Source organism: Mixophyes fleayi, chromosome 2 (assembly GCF_038048845.1).
Source record: "Mixophyes fleayi isolate aMixFle1 chromosome 2, aMixFle1.hap1, whole genome shotgun sequence".
Taxonomy (NCBI): Eukaryota; Metazoa; Chordata; class Amphibia; order Anura; family Limnodynastidae; genus Mixophyes; species Mixophyes fleayi.
The window spans coordinates 149,970,809-149,991,133 of NC_134403.1; the positions used below are offsets into that span (position 1 = coordinate 149,970,809).

Consider the following 20,325-nt stretch of genomic DNA (forward strand, 5'->3'; position numbering starts at 1 on the left):
CACGATCTCAATCTTAGGGGCACATTCAATTGTTGGTGTTATAGCCAAAAATCTTGCAGCACGCGCACTATTACCATAATTACGGTAATAGTGCGCGTAAATACCGTTATTACGGTAGTTTTCTCGCTGGATTTCAGCTCGCTGCGAGCTGAAATCCAGCTTACTATTACCGTAATAACGGTAATAGTTTTAACGCCGCGGGGATTCTAAACAATTGAATATGCCCCTAAATGTCTGACACTATTTGCTGTGCACATGGCACTTACTAAAAGTGTGCTCCTGGCCTAAAAAGCTAAAATATCAGCTATATATGAAGGACTTAACAAACTCAATCGAAGTAAACAAAATAAATAAATAAAACACATAGGCAAAAATATTTTAACTGGATGTCTTTTCTAAATAGTTGTGTTGTACATTAGCAGGAAAACCACCTAAATTTCCATTTGTCCAGTAGATGGCGCTCACAGCCTTCCAGTGACATCTCCCAAGCTTAGCAAGACGAATGTAGATTCCAGCATCATTTGCCAGGCTCAAAATGTCTGTGTGTTGCTTCAGTTGCAAAACAACTGCTCATGCATCCTGCTTATTATGGCTGTTTGGGTGCACTTTGCTGTCATATGCTCAAGGTTATGTGATTTTAAACTCGGTGTCATGGTCAGTTACCAATGAAGTAGAAGAAGAATTGGACAGCTCCTCCACTGAGGATGCTTTGCCAGCACTGCTGGAAGATACAATTAGCATGTGGAAGCAAAGCTATCCAGCTTCAGCTTACAAGGAGGACAGAGAAACAAAATCCAGGACCGGGCCTGACATGTCCAAGCAGATTTCTTCACCATCTAGGATGTTCTCCTACAAAAGAGAAATCAGCACAGTGACTGAGAGCCCCCCTTCTCCTGCAGCTGCCCTTCAGCATAAGCTGGCCACATATGCCCGAATACTGGCCCATAAAAGCAAATGGGGCATTTTGGCAACTATTTCTACCCAGGAAACAGTAAGTGCTCGTTATATTTTATTATGTGTGCACTGTGCATTTGTCACATTGAATATGTATCTGTCAGGCAATGTGTAAACCCTATTATTTGGGTGCTCTAGTTCATATGATATATCTTACTATGGCTGCAGCTGCTATACAGTTGTAGCTTTTGTGTTATTTGCCTAATAGGGGTTTTCTGCTTCAAAGATGCTCCTTTTCTGATATACTGTAAAGTGTAAGGGCTGCATGGACAGCACATGTTTTTTTGTTCATTCTCCCTGTACACAGAGATCCTCAGTTAATATCACACTGCTAATATTGCTATTGTAGAATTGTGTGGGTTTTGTTGGGGGGTTGTAATGTTTTGTCTTATTTATTCATATGTCATCATCAGTAATCTAATACTCCTTTCTGCTTTATAGCTAATGGTAAATATTGGAATGCAAATTTAAAACTGAGAGTTGCTATTCTGATATACCTAAGAGAGGAATAATCAGCACCTTTTATGCTGAAATAAGTCACTGACGCCTATAATATGATCAATGGACATGATGATAATTTAAACTCTGCTGTTCTTTAAGTACTTCACTTCATACATATTATAAATAGCTCATAAATTGTACAAGGAAATAACAGAAGTACTACAGGACTAGAGAATAGTAAAAACTTCTAAGTAACCAATCTGTCCAGAGAAACTAAGCTTGGTTACCATAAGAGAACCACTCTTACTATATGCAAATGTAACGCACCGTGACAATGTCCAATTTAGCAAACTGAGGGTATGTTTTCAAATTCAGATTTTAATTGGATTGTGGGAGGAAACCCACGCAAACACAGGGAGCACAAACAAACTCCACACAGATAAGGCCATGTTCAGGAATCGGACTCATTACATTAGTGCTGTGAGGCAGAAGTGCTAACCACTGAGCCACAGTGCTGCCCACATGACATGCCAACATTACACAAAAGAAATGTAGATAGGGTGCAGATTTAGTGATGTCACAGATAAGGGGCGGGGAGTGTGCGCGATCATAAGTGATGTCATTGGATGTCACCAAAATGTGCCATTTTCAAGTTAATGATGCCTTACCATTTACCAACAAATGTTATGTAATCGAGGGTGAAAGTAAAGTTTTCTAGCTTTAGACAGAAATTTGTGAATGTTACACTTTGGTAGAAATTGATAAATTGGGCAGTTTATTTAATCTAGAGATTACCATTATTTTACCAGCATTATTCATAGATTATACATTATGCAAACTGTGAATTGAAAATAAAGTGAGGAATGGCCTTCTAGGTAATGGTGAACCTGAAGATTGTATGAACAGAACTTCACCCCTCTGTAAAACAGCCTGTTCCTCTAGGAATCATGACTCATGTAAAATGCTGACACAACTTCTCTCATCTTAATGTAATCCAGAAATCATGTATTGTGGTTAGGCTTCACTTTGCCAGAAGATACAAAGCTACATGACTATAATGAGATATAGTTCTCATTGTAAATCAACATAGCACAAAGGAAGCAACAGACCTGCTAACATTTAGAAATATATTGTGAGATATGTATAGCATATCAATTAAAGTACATACTTGGCATGTGTGTTATGGTGCAAATGGATACTTTTGCTGGAAACATGAATAATTAACGTGCATTCTAAGGATTTGTTATGTCTGTAGTATGGCACAGTTGTAAACTATGTACTTATCAGGCGCACTACAGTATAGTGTATATATCACATCAAAAAGTCCACCCACCTACAATTTTAGTACCACCCTTTTTCTAAATAAACTTTTCTGATTTTTTTGTAAAATACTATTTGATTTAACTTTATTTATGGCTTAAATGAATCATGATTAAAGTGACATCCAGATGATCTTTAGTACAAGTGGCACTTTGTTGTGTTTGAAGCCTTTACTTACATTGGGCTAAGAGAATAAAAAAGGCATCACATTAAACACAAATACAGCTGGACTTCTAGTTTGCAGCGGAGGCCGGAGTGTAGTTCATACATGCCAACTCTCCCGGAAAGTCCGGGAGACTCCCGAAATTCGGGTCAGTCTCCCGGGCTCTCGGGCAAGCTGGCATTTCTCCTGCATCCCAATCTCACCAAGAATCGCGTCATTTGACGCGATTCTCGGTGAATCACGCCATTTTGGGGGGCGGGACGAGGCCAATCGCGTCATTTTGGCCCCGCCCTTCAGCGGCGCAAATTTTGTTTTCGGGGGGGAGGGGGATAAAATGACGCGATTGGCCTCGTCCCGCCCCCTCCCGCCCTCCAGTCACGCCCCCTCTCCCGGAAACTTGGTAAGTATGGTGTAGCTGTGCATCTTGCTATGCGCTGGGGGAATCATCTAGACGCAGTGGTGGAAGGAATACATTACATGTATTACATATGGTCCAAAGTCTTCATGATAGTATTGTCTTTACATGTTTCTTTCAACAACAAAAACATTTCTATCAAATAATGTATAAACTTCAATGCATTGAAATGATTACACTATAAATGATTGTTACATTCCTGTGTCTTTTTGTTTAGCAGATCCAAGAAGTACCATTTGGACAGGTTCTGTTAACCAGTGATGGCCCTATGGGTAACAGTACTGGCATTCCGTTCTTTTATGTTACTCCGAAGTCCAGCTTCATCACAGATTTGATAAAGAATCCAGTTGCATCTTTCACATTTGCAGATTCAGATGGTGACATCTGCAGGTAATACAGAGATACTGACATTCTGTAAAGGAAGGGTGCTTATTGAAACATAAAATTGGGATACAATTGTGGTTTGAGTTCTCAGGTTAAATAAGCCATTCCATACTTTTTTTTTAAGTCCCCAATAAAGGAAGATACACCAACACAATATTGAGAAGAAATTGGCGCTAGTGATTTCAAACAAAATAGGTTTCACTAATTAATACAAAACATATAAAAACAACTAATTATTAAATTCAATATAGAGTCTCTTTTTTCCCTCTCACAGATGTGAAAAGACTTGTATAAATGTATTTCAAGTGTTGATTCCTTATTTTGCTGTCTTTTTCTTGATGATGTAAAATCTTCCTCACAATATCTCCCATCATCATCATCATCACCACCAGTTATTTATATAGCGCCACCAATTCCGCAGTGTTGTACAGAGGATATTTGTCATTCACATCAGTCATAGAACGTGTACATAAAAAAACAACAAAAAAACATTTCATAGTGCAATTTGATTTATTTTTTTTGTCATTAAAGTGAGATAGTCATAAGAATCCAGGCAGCCTTATTCAGAAAATGTAGTGTATCAGAAGTCCACTTTACAATTGATTTCCACCAGAAACTGCCCTGGGAAAACAGTGCAGATGAGAATACTGTGCTTATTGGGCCTGATTCATCAAGAGAAATAAAAAGAATGCAATGTGCGTTCCAGCGTTTGCAGGTAATACGTTCCTTGATGAATACGGGGGCAACTCACTTACGTGATGTAAATTTGATCGTAATGTAGTGGTGCGTTTTTTATTTGCTTGTCCATTTGATTCACTGGCAGACGTATCTTTGTGCAAGACCTGCATATGTGTTACCAATTGACAGAGGAGAGCACAGGCGTGCAATTCCTTCCTTATCCTCATTCACCATATTATACACACGGATTTCATGACATATTTGTCATACTAAGCCTGCATATTAACCCTTTGTATCATGCAATATCATCACATCAAACTGTGCACATTAAGATGTAATTTCATGATATTAAAAACCCACATAGAACATAACTCTTTCTCCATCACATTAAAAAAACATTTGCTTAGAAGAAAAATAAAATGACCTTTAGTAAAAAACAACAACAAAACATTATAATCATTTTTTTTAATTCTTCGATATACTTGAAGATTATTTTTTTTTTTCTATTTCTTTTAGAATATTTGGGCAGGGGAATGTAGACCACCTGCAAGAAAATTAAATAAAAAAAAGCCGAAGGCACAAGTAAAGAGAAGATATCTTAAGCCTACATGTTTATGTTGCAAAACAAAAAAAAATGAAAAAACAATACTTACATTCTTATGCAGGGGCCTGGGATGTCCCTGCCTCCTCCGTCTCCTCCACTTGGCCCTCCTCCAGGGAAACCTTTGTTGTGATCAGTGGGCCCTCCCATGATGGTGCCACTGAATCCTTCCAATCCCTTTCCCCACCGTGGGGTGGGGAAAGGGATTGGACAGTGAGTGGGGAAAGGGATTGGTGGGAGGTTGGGGAAAGGGCTTCTCCCTGGCCCTCATAATGGCTCTCATCATGGCCTCAGATCTTGGGCCTCCTGTTGGCGTCAAAGGCTGAGGAGACATTCTGTTAAAAGAAATATGACACATTAAATAATTACCATTTTTTAATCTCACTCTCTCCTACATACGTACATACCCTGATATAATGTTAGTTTTAAACATTAATTATCAAATGGCACACATGAACCCACCCCATCATTGGCCAAATAAATACATCTCTACACCACTTGCATATGGACTTGACCTTTGAGGTATTTGTAAACTTCAGTATCCTAAAGTGAATGTTATTTTTTATTAACACATTAACATACTGAAACATCGCTATTACATATCAGGCCTTATCCACTGAAGCTCATTTCAAGGCACATTACTTTCTCTTCTACACTGGGATAGATAAAACTGTAATCAATTTATTAAAATTGTTTTTTTAATTGTGAATTTATTCCTTCCAATTTCTCCCCTTAATTCTGAGAGGAGCTAGAGTTGCCTCCTCCCTACCCTGGTGGAACTAGCGAGTTGTGGGCCCAGTTGCAGGGAGGATGGAACCGGAGTCCCTGATTCTCTCCATCTATTATGCAGTGGGCCCTATTATCTCCATGGGCCCTGGAGCACGGCACCTGCCGAACCAATGGCAGTTCCGCAACTGCCTCCTAAGGTCACTCCAGTGGCACTGGAGCTGCACTGTGCTACGTCGCTGCAGACACAGCTTTACAGCCCTATATGCAGCATTCTTCTCCTCTTAGCTCATATACCGAGTTGTGAGACCCTGTCATTTTGTGATTCCACATATTGGGATTGTTGGATTGTTGGATTTTTGGATTTCCATTATGCCTTCTGAAGAGGGGACACCTGATACAAGCCAATTCTCCACAACACAGCGTAGGCAGCCTAAATTCAGTCAAAGTCAGGTGGAAGTGCTAGTTGAGCTGCTGGTGGATAGACTGAATACCAGCCGGCAGCTATCCGCCCCAGCAAGTCCAGGCATTTGGGATGACATCACGGTGCAGATCAATGCCATGGCTCCAACTAGGAGGTCTGTGACTGACATCAAGAAACAGTAAGTGATGCATTTATTATCTTTTTTCTTGGAAATTATTGAGTTGTGGTCTGCTTAACTAGTACAATTCTTCTTATATTTGCAAACAAACAAAACATTGTCATAGGCATGGGAAGACCAAGACCAACACCTTTCATAAATAAAGAAATATTAACATTTTCAAGCTTACATTTCAACCTTTTTTAACTCTTAAAAAATTATTATGGCTGTGTAGCATTCTGTGAATATTATGTGACCTTTAAGCCAAATGCGTTTATATTTATATGTATGTCTGCACAAGCATTTTAGACTTGTTTTTGATAGTATACATTGACTGTTTCACACAGGTGGCCTAAAGGATAAGACCTGTAAACACTACAGACATGCTAGGGTCATTGGCGATGGGCATATGGCTTCCACTATGTTAGTTGAAGATACAGAGAGTGAGCAGGAAGAGGAGGCCACTCGTGAGGGGACAGATGCAGAACAGTAGCCCCAGGATGAGGAAGCAGGAGGCAGTGCGCAGAGTTCAAGTCTGAATATTTTTTACAACAAAATGTACGAAAGCAATAAAATATTGGAGCACAATACGGTGCAAATGAATACAACGCAGTCACTTATCCATTCTGCATTTAAACATATCCATTCTACCTTGAAGCGCTTAACCAACCTCTTTGCCCTGTACATCAATCATCCACCTGCTGCCTCGATGCCACATTTTTCCCCTCCGCCCTCTAAACTACATTTCTCCCTTCCAGCTCCTATGTCACCGGGTTTCCCTTATTTTCCTCCCTAAGGTTTTCCTCATTATCTTCTCCAAGGTCCAAGGTTTCGCTTAGTATCCTCCCCAAGGTTTCCCTCATTTTAACCCCCAGTTTACCCTTATATTCAGCACCAAGGTTTCCATCCTACCCCACTGCCTTCTACTGCACCACTGCCATCTGCAGGCCCTCTTGCCCCTCAGCCAGTATCTGCTCCTCCACAACCTCTGGAATCAAGAGGATGGATGACCAGCGGCAAGTCAAGATCGACCAGCACAACAAATGTTGGGTCAAAGGAGGGCGCAAATAGAAATAGTTACTTTTCTTTTCAGTCTGATTTGGTGTGTCACTTTTTGTTGATGTATGTTTCTTATACTACACAAACTTTAAAAAAAGTTTCCTTGGTTATTCGTCCATTTACTGTAAGCGTTACATTTTAAGCCACGACTAAAAGATGTAAAGATACGTCTGTTATTGAATCTGGGTCTAGGTGCACTCTGCTCTAACAGACAATGCACTGCGATAGGCAATAGATATGTGAAATATAAAGTCCCAAAAGAAAACAAAAAATATATATATAGTATATATATATATATATATATATATATATATATATATATATATGTATATATACAAATATATATACATATACATATATATACATATACATGCATATATATATATATATATATATACATACATATATATATATATATAGATATAGATATATATATATATATCACCTAGTAATAATATGGTCATTGATGACAAAATATATTTTTTTTACATTTTCTCCATAAAATACATTAATTAGGATGTTATGAATATCTACGGAACCGTCGTCATTAGTAATCGACACTTACACCGTAGTTGGTGCAAGTGATGCGACAGAAAAATGAGATGCCCAAAGCTTGAATTGGATGCTGCTGCTGTACATTGTCTACGTGCATATGCACATTCCCCTCCCTGTTCCGCCCATGAAATCGCATGCTGTCATAAGTCTCTTTTGTGCTTGAAAACTAATTGGACATTACTGAGTTCACTGACATATAGTCAGTTTCCAGGCATACGCGATTTTACAAAGAAAATAAGGCCTATTATGTCTTTCATGGGGCACCTGAAGAAGCCAGATAGCAGGATAGGACACTGTGTTTTCCTGGATTTGGCACTGGAAATGTTTAAAATGGAACTCTATTTTTTTATTTAAAACTCATTGAGCTGGAGTAGTTAAAATAGATTTAGGTCATTTTGTTGCCACATTCGGTACCCAAAGGAGGTGAACCTGCACTGGAGAAATTCTGAGTAAATGTGACATAGAGTCAGGGCCATATTAACAGCATTAGAGGCCCCCAGACAAAGCAGTGCACTGGGGCCCTACCTACACAACCACTTACAGGAATAAAAATGTAAACTATCGACATTTTTGTGTCAAAGGGTGCAGAACAGAGTGAAAGAAAACCGAAACAAAGCCACTGTCGCGTCATAGCCTTCAAACCTCATTGTGCTCCATTCCATTTCTTTCATTATTTACGTTTAGTAGGTAGCATGGGCGGCAACAATTAATACGTGTACGTTGTTTTCGTCAAGGTCAAGATATGTATTCCCAACAGCAAGATCGCATGTATAGATAACAGCTGATACTGAGGTGATTAGTAAATCTGAACATTTTAAAAAAGACGGTTTGAAGGTTTTGAATAAATCTCCCAAAATAATGTACTTAAAGTTGGCATGCTATGGGGCCCCTGTGCTTGTGGGCAACTGCCCAGCGTACCCATGCGTTAAGATGGCACGGCACAGAGTGCACTTTGGACACTTGTTTAAAAGATTTTTACAGACATAGCAAAGGATGCAGCTAATTAACAAGGTAAAACTAAAGCTGGGTACACACCTATACAATTTTACTTCAGATGTGAGTTCTGTAACAATTTTACCAACAACTGAAAGTCCAGATGAGCATGCGATTCATATGTACACACTTCTGATTTACCATCAGATCTGAGATCTGCATTTCTCATAACCATGTGCTGAAAAGATTGTGACTCTGTACACACTATACACATATCTGTTGTCCCTGCAACAATATGTAAACCTATTTTAAATAATGGGCTGAACCTTACCGCATACATACATACATACAAACACACACACAAACATCTAGGAAGAGGAAATGGCATCATTACCAGTAATTGTTCGGTTCACTCCCTGCAGAACTGTACACTAGGTAGGTTTTATTGTTATAATGAGTCTGCCCTATAAAAGAAAATTGTGTGCTTGTTTGCTATTCGACATGGTGACAACGCTGCATACAATAAACAGCAGAAAAAGGAGAAGCAAACATCGCAATTGTTTGACCAAGGACTGGTTCCTGAGGAGAGAGTCCTTTTCATATATGCCACTGCTGCAGGAGATATGATCCTGATAACTTCAGGAATTTCCTGCGGATGAATGATCCTACTTTCCAGGAGCTGCTGCAAGTGGTCACCTCACTCATACAAAGGAGGACAGATATTTAAGGAGACCAATATCTGCAGAGCAGAGACTGGTTGCTCCCATGAGATTTTTAGCTACTGGAAGAACACTGGCTGATCTCAAGTACAGCACAGCTGTTTCAACTCAAGTTCTGGGTATTATCAAACCTAAGATCTGTGAGGCCAGGAGGGGTACTGGAGTGTCTTTCCATGTATTGATGTTGCCTGTGGGGAGGTAGTGGAAAATGAAGGAATGGGGCATGCCTATAGAACTCTTGGGCATGGCTCAGGGGGACTTCTGTCAGCTCTGTGTACTGGGTGAGTTCCCCTCTGTTGGCCCTATAAAGGACCTCCATAATTAAGTGTTTGGGCTCGGCCCTGTTTTCTGCACACATCAGGTCACAATCATTGTCTTCTTTTTCCATCAGCCTTTTAGTGCAGTATCGAGTCATGACCTCTGTGTCCGCCTCTGATGGCCTTTTCATGCACCTTCTGCCAGGTTGTTGACAGTATTGAAGAGTGGGTTGCTGAGCGGCTTCTGAACTTAGCTTGGTTGGAGCAGATGTCTCAACAATATCCTATACCGCATTAAAATCACTAAAGTAAAATAGTATGATAATATTAGATGCTTGTATTTATATAACATTAAAGCAATCTTTCTTTTTTAGTTCATAAAAGGTTGAAGAATGGTAAGTTATCGCAGAAGAATTTGAAGAAATGCGGAATTTCCAAAACTGTGGTGAAGCCACAGATGGGAAACAAGTCAGAATTATGCCACCCTCTAAAACAGGTTCCTATTTCTACAATTACAAGTGATTCTTTAGTGCTATCCTGAATGGCCATAGTGGATAAAAATTAGGAATTTATCTTTGCCATTGGAAAAAAATGGCAAAGTGTCTGATGGAGGGGCATTGGAACAGACACCCTTCCATAAAATGCTTAAAAACAATGGACTTAATTTTCACACAAATACTCAATCAAAATTAGGACTTAATTTTTTATTTGTAGCTGATGAAGCATTTAGTATTTTAAAACCTTTTCCCCAAAAAGCACTCACACCAGAAAGGAGGAAGTTCAGTTACAGATCAAGAGTAGGGCTATTAGTAGTGGAGAATGCATTTTGTATATTAATTATGGGTGGAGAATTTTTCATACCACCATTAAACTTTACCTTGACAAAATAGGGAAGGTGGTGGTGGCATGTTGTGTCCTACACAACTATCTTCAGCACAAAACCCCACTGTGTGCATCACAAGTTCAAGTACAGATTATGTTGAGGAAATGGTAGGGTTGACACCACTGGAGTCCTCTCAAATGAAAAATGACAGCAAAAAGGCCAAGTTAATCAGGGTGGAGTATTTACAATATTTTAATGGTGAAGGATCGTGTCATGGCAGAACGTGTTATAATATATGTACACTGACATTCTGTGTTATATTAAAGTACTCATTTTGACTCATGATTGTGTGTTTAATTACTATGCCACTTACTGGTATGTCTTCAGTTTCTTGAGAGACAGATGAATAGGTTAACTCCCATGGGTCAAGTTTCCAGTAGATGATCTGACAATCTCCTGATCTGCCGTGAGCCTCAGGAGATCGAAGTGCCATAACTTCAGCTGCTGCCCCAGAGCTTTTAGAAGTCTTCATCTTATTTAATTATTTGCGGAACTTCCCTCTGACCCAATCTGCTGTTACAGCTGGATAGTGAGGAAGACTGACTCTCACCATTTTCTCATAAGCCTTCATCCTCTTCTGCCTGTTGGAGTAGTCCTTGGACTTGCTTTGCCACAAGCAGGGATGTGATCTATAAGCCTCAATAAAATCCTTCATGTGCTGTACATTCTTATCAGATGTCATGATGAAATTTCTAAAAATACATATAACATGTATTGTAATTTGCCCATCCACACAAAAGGCATATATAAACAAAGTCATATATAATAAAGTACTTACCTTTGTATAATAGCGATGAAATTAGATATCCATTCAGAAAGTACTAAAACTGGAATCACGAATTGCAATGCCCTGCTCTTTGTTAAATTATTATATTGCGATGGCAAATAACTGTATTTGGATGCTGTATAGCTTTCATTATTGATTTGTTTATTGTTCATTTTAAAGTTTATTTATGTGTATCTTGTTTTGTATCAGTCATTACATTATATATTGTGAAAAGGTAATTAATGAAAATTAAAAAATGTTCTTTGTTGGAAAATGAAAGCATTTAAAAAGAAAATTCTGGTTTATTTGGTCGCATTCCTTGATAAGCCTGCAATAAAGGCCCATACATTTGTTGCTGTTGGGGTCTATAGCTCACATGCTTCTTGCCTGGATCCTGGAATGTTGGAGTCCTGTTTGGAAAAAAGAGAGCTAATATTCACCTCCTGGAAAGCTGAAGTAGTGTGTAGTGAGAACAATCTGAGACTCCCTCCCCATAAACCAGCCAGACATTAAATCTTTATTTTTTTTTTGTTTAACAAACAGGCCTCCTTCCACCCAATCAGCCTCAGAATTAATTCTTTTAGCATTTACACTTAATAAATATGCCTATCCCCCCATACAGTCCCAACATTAAATTAAAAGTTCCCACTTTTAATAATTAGGCCTCCTCCCTACCAACCAGCCCCAACATTAAATTAATAGCATTCTCATTTATTATGTAGATCTAACACAGTAAATTAATAACATTTCCATTTAATACAAATTCCTATTTCCACCACCAGCCCAAAAACCATATTAATGTGTTCTCTGTAGACACTCTCCCCCCCCCCCCTCCGTTCTCTCAAGTCACTTCCCCTGCCCCCCTTCTCTGAAGCTCTAATTACCATTTCTTCTTTTCTCTTCCTGTCCGCTTCTCTGCTTCTGCCTCTTCTTTATCTTCTTCTGGCTCTGCTCGACTCCTATGCACTGACAGTGTTGTGATATCAGCCGGAGAGATGCCAAAATGCGATGCTCTGCTTTGATAGCATTGCATTTCTATAGACCTGGGACAAATAGCGGGCGTTCCACCCCCTCCTGCTTGCGATCTCACAATCCCCACCGCCCTCCTTATGGCCCTGATAGATAGATAGATAGAACTTTATCATGGAAAAATAACAAAACACATAGCACATCGGTAAATAATTAAGGGCCTGATTTTTCCTCATCGTAAGTTGCGATGAGTATTTTAAGAGGAAACGGGGAAGATAAGAAATTTGCAATTCAATTAGAAATGAAAAGTTGAAAAACACACCCACCATCAGTCCTTTACACAACGGAATATAAGATGCAACAGATCTTAAGCAATTAGCTCATCTTAAAGATCCATACCTTAACTTCCGCTTCTTATTTCAAGATAAGAAAGTGTGTTACGTAATGGCAAATGTGGGAGGTGCGAGGAGTTTGTTTACAAATGTTAAAACACAATCAGAGTGTATTTATGCTGGAAAGTTGTAACCTCATTATTTGTTTCAACACTTACATATTTATAGAGCCTGGGACAAATGACTTTGAATTGTTTTTAATGAGCTAAATAAACACACCCTCTTATTCATCTACACGAATGATCTTGTAATGGGTATGTTTGTGTTTGAGTTGAACTGAGCGCATGTGGATGCAAATGCATGTAATTCGCTAGCAAATAAATTAAGATGTAGTGCAAAGGGACCAATGTAAATATTAAGGTATGTTCTAAATGTCCAGCCATTATTGGCTAAAATAACCTCGACACATTTCTTGTAATTATATAACAAAAGACACACACAACTTTTTTTTTTTTTTCAAAACAATTTTATAAATAATAATTTTAAACAAAAACAACAGTAGAAATATTTTAATTAACTATAAATTTTGACTCAAAAGATAAACATTTTTTTTAACAATTTAGAATATTGTTTTATTTTTCTTCTATATTTTAAAATATCATGGATGATAGCCTTGTTTGATTTTCATCCACAGCCTGGGTGTCTTCTTGAGCTGTTGATAAAAAAGGAAAAAACATGCTTAGCTAATTGTTCAAACATATATTACTTCAAAAGGGTGTACTTTGTTTGTCTCTTTTGCCGGGATCACCAGAGGCATGAAGTGTTTAATATCTTTACATTGTTGGAAAAGGTTAATGGTATGCTAAACACAGTACTAGGCAGAGGATTACTACTTTTGGGTGGCAGATGTACTTATAGATACACATTTGTGTGGTGGCTTGGGTTTACTTGAAACCTCAAAAATTATTCTTATGGCCATCATGGATGAAAACTGTTTAATGGCTAACTAGCTATTTGGAAAAGGGCATGTGGTTATTAATGATTTTTGCTCAACTACAATGTGACTCAAAAGGAATACATTTCTGAAAAGTTGCATCACCCCTCGCCCCCTCCAACACTGTCTGTGTGGCAGGAACCTCCCCCTCCAGGTCCACCCCCGCCACCTCCAACACTCCTGACTCCGCCACCTCCTCTGCCTCCACCACTGCCGCAACCTCCTCCTCCTCTTCTGCCTCCACCACTGCCACAACCTCCTACTCCTCCTCTGCCTCCACCACTGCCGCAACCTCCTCCTCCTCTGCCTCCACCACTGCCGCAACCTCCTCCTCCTCCACCACTGGTGCACCCTCCTCCTCCTCCTCCTCTGCCTCCACCACTGCCGCAACGTCCTCTTCTGCCTCCACCACTGGCGCAAACTCCTTCTCCTCTGCCTCCATCACTGGCGCAACCTCATCCTCTGCCTCCACCCGTCTGGAACAATGTCTACGGTCTGCTAGAATAAATATAACATATAAGTGTATTGTTGAAAAATCAACCTGGTTAACAATTATATAGATGTAGTCAGATAATAATGTGATCAGACATTGTGAATCATTTATTTTGCAACACAGATAAAGATAATCTTTACAAAAAGGATATAAACATGACAGACACACACCACTTTCACATGGCCTTTAACAATGTTTGCTTTAGGCTTAAGAGATGTGGACTGTCTAAGTTTTAGTCTGTAATTGTCAAATAGTCATTTTTTTGGGGGCCCATCATAATTCAATCAACCAGATAATTACTGACTGATAAGGGACATATAATACAGGAGGTATTTGTGTTTGGCGTGCTAATATGTGAAAACCATCTAAGGGCAACTGTGAGCGTGGACATTGTTTACAAGTATGGCGTTCAAATCTTTCTGCAATATAACACATCTGCCACTGTTATATTATAAATGTCTGGAAGGTAATGTCAGAAAGGTGCATTAGTGGGTAGCACTTTGGCCTCACAACACTGGGGTCATGAGCTTGGTCCTCAATCAGTAGGGATAGTAAATTTAATTTAAAAACACAATTTCATGTGTCCCAAAACATGTGGCATTGAAGGGGGAGTGACATTTCTAATCTTGATCCAGATATATATTTTCAGTCTACATTGTCTTGTGTAAACTTTGAAATATTTTAAAAAGTAAAGCAAATATGTGTATTACAGTTTTGTAACCAAATAATAGAGAACTCACATCTTAAAATCTCATCACTCAGCTCGGCCAAAAACTGGGGCTGGCGGCGCCTCAGGTCTCTCCAGCGACGCTGGAGCTGCACAATAGATCTGCGGCTGTGAAACCGCAGGCAAATGTGCCTGTGCACCCTCTGGTACGCCTGCAGTTTCATCTCATACTCTCCATTAACTCAGCCAACACCCTTGGCTCCATGTGTGCGAATACACTCGCCCTCATCTTGGAACTAAGCTACTCTCCAATATTCTGCTCTCTGATTGGTTCTCTGAGCACATGTGGGTGAGCTCACATCACTCACGGATCTTTTCTACACCTGTGTGCAACATGTCTGCCTGTCATTCATTCACTCATCGTATCCTAACAAAGAGGTGACGGATACTCCGCTATTCGCAGTAACTGGCACTTTATAACAGGAAGCTGTAATTGTAGGCACCTGATAACAGGCACTAGATTTATAAGTGTGATAGTTTTTGTCCTAGCTGTGTTGTAAATGTAAAAAAAAAGTTTAAAATTTTGAGGTAACTACCACAAAAAGCAGACAGTAATTTACTTATGGTTTAAAATATGGGTCTAATTTAAAACTTAACTTTTGAATATGGTTTTGATAAAGTTCAAAGTAATACATTTTTGGGACCCTAATTTCTTCCAATCCTCTTCACAAACTTACTGAGGAACTAAATTTTAGACAATACAGAGGGTATAGTGGTGTTATTGACAGTGATTGAGATTGGAGGCCAATTGGTGACTCTGGCATGAGGGACAATAATAAGGTCAGTTTAGAACATGATTTGCTTTAGCTATCGTTGTGACATCCATGAGGTGATTGCAGAAAGACAATGGTTTTCAACAAATAGTGAAAGAAATAGGTCAGGGAAAGCAATGTACATTTAGGTATCTTTTGCGTAGAGATGGTATTGGAGGCCAAATTACCAAATTAGTACCCCAACACTAGAGATGTACAATATTAAAGTATAACATTTTGCCACAAAAGGAGCCTTGTGAGACCTTAATAGAGAGTGAGAGTGGAAGGGAGAATGTGCCAGAGGTGGGTACACTACAGGAACGGTTAGTGAGGTAGCAAGTGACCCAGGAGAGAACTGTGTCTAGATGGACAATGGAGTTAAGGATGTGTAGGAGAAGAGGGTGTTAAACAGTATCCAAAGCAGCAGCAGAGAGTTACAGGTGAATGAGTATTGCAAAAATAAATTTTTAATATTTATTTATAGACACAATTACAGTAAGCAAATGAAACATGAAAACAAACTGAAAATACCAACTCGTTTGTAAACTAAAAATTATAAACACATGCATGTTGGCTTCATCCCATTGGTTAGAGGAGTTGCAATGTAGGTCATGCTGGAACCCATAATGCCTGTCTTCTTTCAATGTTTAAAATAGAGAAAAATAAATCAAACTTGGGCCATTTTTAATTTAAAAATTAGTTGACTGTGTACTTTGTACACACCTGTACTTTCAAACAGTAAAATCTACAATTTGTTACCACAATAACCTAAAAGGAATAACATAACTAGATACTTACAAGCCGCAAAAGGCAACTACTCCATGTCTTGATCCTTCTGCATGAAATGAAACTTGTCAATCCTCCTTGATTACTGAATATTTTTCAGGTGAAGCAAACATGTCCCAGCTAAGGCCTGGTAGTACATAAAGGAAAGCCTTTATTTTGGTCTATTTTAAAGAAAACTCTACCAATCAAGCTCCATCATTATTTTTGAAAGTGCTATGGCTCTAAAAGTCACATCTGATAATCTCAGCAGGGGCAGAGGCAGCCCTTAAACTGTGCATGTACCAAGGATTGAAGGCTCCAATATTTCATTCTAGAATTGATAATAATAATATAAGTGATTGATTATTACATTAATGCGAGACTCATCTTCCTTTCACACCACTCCTCTTCTGCCTCCCCTCTCTGCCTTGCCCTTCACTGGCTCCCCTTCCCCTACAGAATCCTTTTCAAACTATCCTGACCTACAAGGCCCTATCCCACTCCACTGCCCCATACATCTCCAACCCTCTCTCCATTCACTCTCCATCCCGTTCCCTGCGTTCAGCCAATGACCGTCGCCTCTCCTCCACTCTGATTACCTCATCCCACTCCAGCATCCAAGATTTCTTACGTGCTGCCCCCCTCCACTGGAATGACCTCTCACGCTCCATCCGACTGTCCCCTAATTTGTGCACCTTCAAAGGGGCACTCAAAACTCACATGTTCCTCAAAGCATACCACCCTCACTCCTGATCTCCTGCCCTCTCAGCCCCTGTTCTGCTACTCGCTCCTCTTTCCTCTGACTCCCCATTGTGCCTCCCGTCTGTTTCCCTACCTTTAGGATGTAAGCTCTTATGAGCAGGGCCCTCTTCCCTCCTGTCTCTCTACCTTTATCTTCTCCTCCAACTGCACTGCTAGCTATGTTTGGAGCTTTTGAAGTACCGGTATTTTTTGTTCACTGTTCTGTATTGTACTACCCTGTATTGTCCACTGTCTGTTTTCTGTACATCGCTGCGGAAATTTTGTGGCGCCCTATAAAAAAAGTCTAATAATAATAATAGTTAAAATTATTAAAACTGTTTGTTATGAGAGACGTTGATACTCAGCTTCTCCTTCTAGTCTATTACATGCACATACTGTTTCCACCTGCACATTGGCGTAGTAGTAAAACAATCCACTTTTCATCAGTGGGTTCATGAGTTTGATTCCTGCTATATTTTGTGGAATATGGCTAAATGGCATGTTGAAAATTGTGTGCAGCTACAACACAAAGAAGCAGCTGTTCAAAATTACTTGATTGCAAAGACAAAGGAAATATCGACAGATGAAAGCTAAAAAGTGCCCCCCCTTCCCATATTTGTGTGGATGTCCAAAGTGTCCCTGATGTAAGAGTATGCTTGGTTTATGTTCGCACAAATTACCCGTAAAATTTTCATACATTAAGCTGTTATACTTTATATTATTACTAGCGTGTTCTTAGCTGTCTTTTTACAAACACTAGCAACGAACTGTTGACACATGAGCCACTTTACATTGCAATTTATTACAATTGTGGTTGTAATTAAAAAGAGGTTGCTTTGAAAAAAATATACACAATGTTTAATGTTTGAGCTAAATATAGAAAAAAAAGTGTGAAGTGTATTAAGATGTATGTTGTGCATATTTAGTTGTGAGTGTTTTAAACGAACAATGCTTTTAGAACAGTTTATTGTTGTTACTCAGCACTGCTGCTGTAGCTGCTGTGGATTCAAACATGACCCTGAACTTCCTTAAGTTTAAGAAAGAGTTAAGTTAAAACTCACAGCTTTACTTTTTAACTATCCGACGGATACGGAGGTAACGCCTACTCTTCTTAAGTCAGTACAAATAACACCTACTATTAACTTATTTCGGATCTCCGCCCATTCTCCTCCTATTCCCAACCCTTTTTTCTTAAGTGGTCAAAAAAATTTGTCAAGTGCAGTTGAGAAGGATATTCATCTTAACTTAAGAAAATCTTCACTTACGCAACGGATTATCCTTCTTATCTCTCTTTTCTTGGCATGCACAGAGAAGATTTTCGTAAGATCCGCAAAAAACGGCAGATCCGTTCGCTAATGAATCAGGCCCTAAGACTTTATTGAGAATATGTATTTGTACGTGTTTACAATTTATGTTGTATCGACTTGGGTACAGGAACAAATATATGACATATAGAGCATGCAAAGAACGTTTACTATTGGTTCTCTTTGAAAACAGCACTATATTTCCATCTGCTTATGTTGTATGTTTACACAACACAGCAGGTAGGATACGTTATAGATTTAAATATGCACGCCCAGAAAGGCTGCGCTGTTGAACAGTACGTCGTGAGGGCATACAAACTTTCAAATTTGCCCAACATGGTTCCATTGTTGACTGTGATTTTATAAAGTTTATAAAACCAAGTCAAACAATGCAATGTTTTTTTTTTTGCATGATAAAACACGATTGTGGGAGTGTGCACACTCTTGCAATATCTGACCAAACGGTCGTTTATTGTGTGATCTGCTTGATAATTGCATAAGTGTGTATCCTGTATTAGAATTAAGCATACAAAAGTGAAGAATTGTGAGGAATACCAAATGAAAGTTAAGCTGCTAAGGGAGTTAAAAAGGCCTTAAAATTCTTAAATGCATAAATCAATATCCCCGGAGATTATATAATTTATTCAGATACTATAAGTTGATTAGAAATCAATAAGAATTTAGTAACATACTAAACAAATCGGTACCAAAATATAAATTTTATTATAGTTATATATTTTTCAATTGCAGAGTCTCACACAATGATTCATATCTAAAATAATCTTGCACCTGTTGAAATATCACACAGTAGGAAATTTGGTGTTAGTTAATCCAAAATTGCTTTATTTCTTAAGAACGTTTGTCAGACATAGCCTCCTCTGCTGGTTCCCTGATCTAATAACTTATCAAATAATCAAACAGTCACACCATAATATCACCTCTATTTTGTCTGCAAACCACTCCTGACAACATTTACCTGTTAACAACTGAACTCTGCACACTCGTGACTTGGAAGTTTATCATAAGGGAATAAACAGGATTCCAGTCTCAATTTGACTCTCACCTATCCCTTAGGCTACACATCTAAATGGTCCCTTCCCAACAGAGGCACACACATCCACACCTCTCCCCAATTGACTCCATCTACGTATGCATGTAGAACACCTATGACTTAATTAACCAATTAGGTACACTCTGCGCTCTATTAACAAAAATAGTTAACATTTCCCATACTGGTATTTATAGGGTTAACACAGCCAAGCAATCAACTTATTCTAAACAGGCAGTGATTTTGTTTAGAGCAATTAGGACAGCACTTATTACATTTTCAATTTAATATACAAAATGTACAATGCTTACAGGTTATAAAAACAATTTATAAAAGATGACATAACACACACAGCAAAACATGTAAAATAGAAGTATAAATATTCAGAATATAAACTTACATATGAGTTGTATAATCTACGCCAAGGGAAATTGGCTTGGAAGATGAACAGTTTATCAATATTGACTGCTTAAAAAGCTGACCATTTCTTGTAAATTGTTTCATCTTTTAAAGACACTTTGGGCTAAATTTACTAAGCTGCGGGTTTGAAAAAGTGGGGATGTTGCCTATAGCAACCAATCAGATTCTAGGTTTCATTTATTTAGTACCTTCTACAAAATGACAGCTAGAATCTGATTGGTTGCTATAGGCAACATCCCCACTTTTTCAAACCCGCAGCTTAGTAAATCTAGCCCTTTGTCACCTTCCCCCTCCTATTGGGGTTGGTATTCATGGGAGGCCTGTGACACATTTTACCACTACAAT

At 38.8% G+C, this 20,325-nt stretch overlaps 1 protein-coding gene and 1 long non-coding RNA gene across 2 annotated transcripts in view; both read left to right on the top strand.

The window, feature by feature from the left end:
* Positions 1-503: 503 nt before the first annotated feature.
* CREG2 (cellular repressor of E1A stimulated genes 2) overlaps positions 504-20,325 on the top strand; it is a 38,760-nt gene continuing 18,938 nt past the window's right edge. The window contains exons 1-2 of the mRNA XM_075200228.1: positions 504-991; positions 3,514-3,683. Of these exons, the coding sequence (XP_075056329.1) occupies positions 536-991; positions 3,514-3,683 (626 nt within the window). The 5' untranslated portion in view covers positions 504-535. The remainder of the gene's footprint in view (positions 992-3,513; positions 3,684-20,325) is intronic.
* On the top strand, positions 4,216-7,437 carry LOC142141595 (uncharacterized). The gene is made up of 3 exons (XR_012688690.1): positions 4,216-6,284; positions 6,611-7,084; positions 7,139-7,437. It is a non-coding gene; the product is annotated as an uncharacterized LOC142141595 (long non-coding RNA).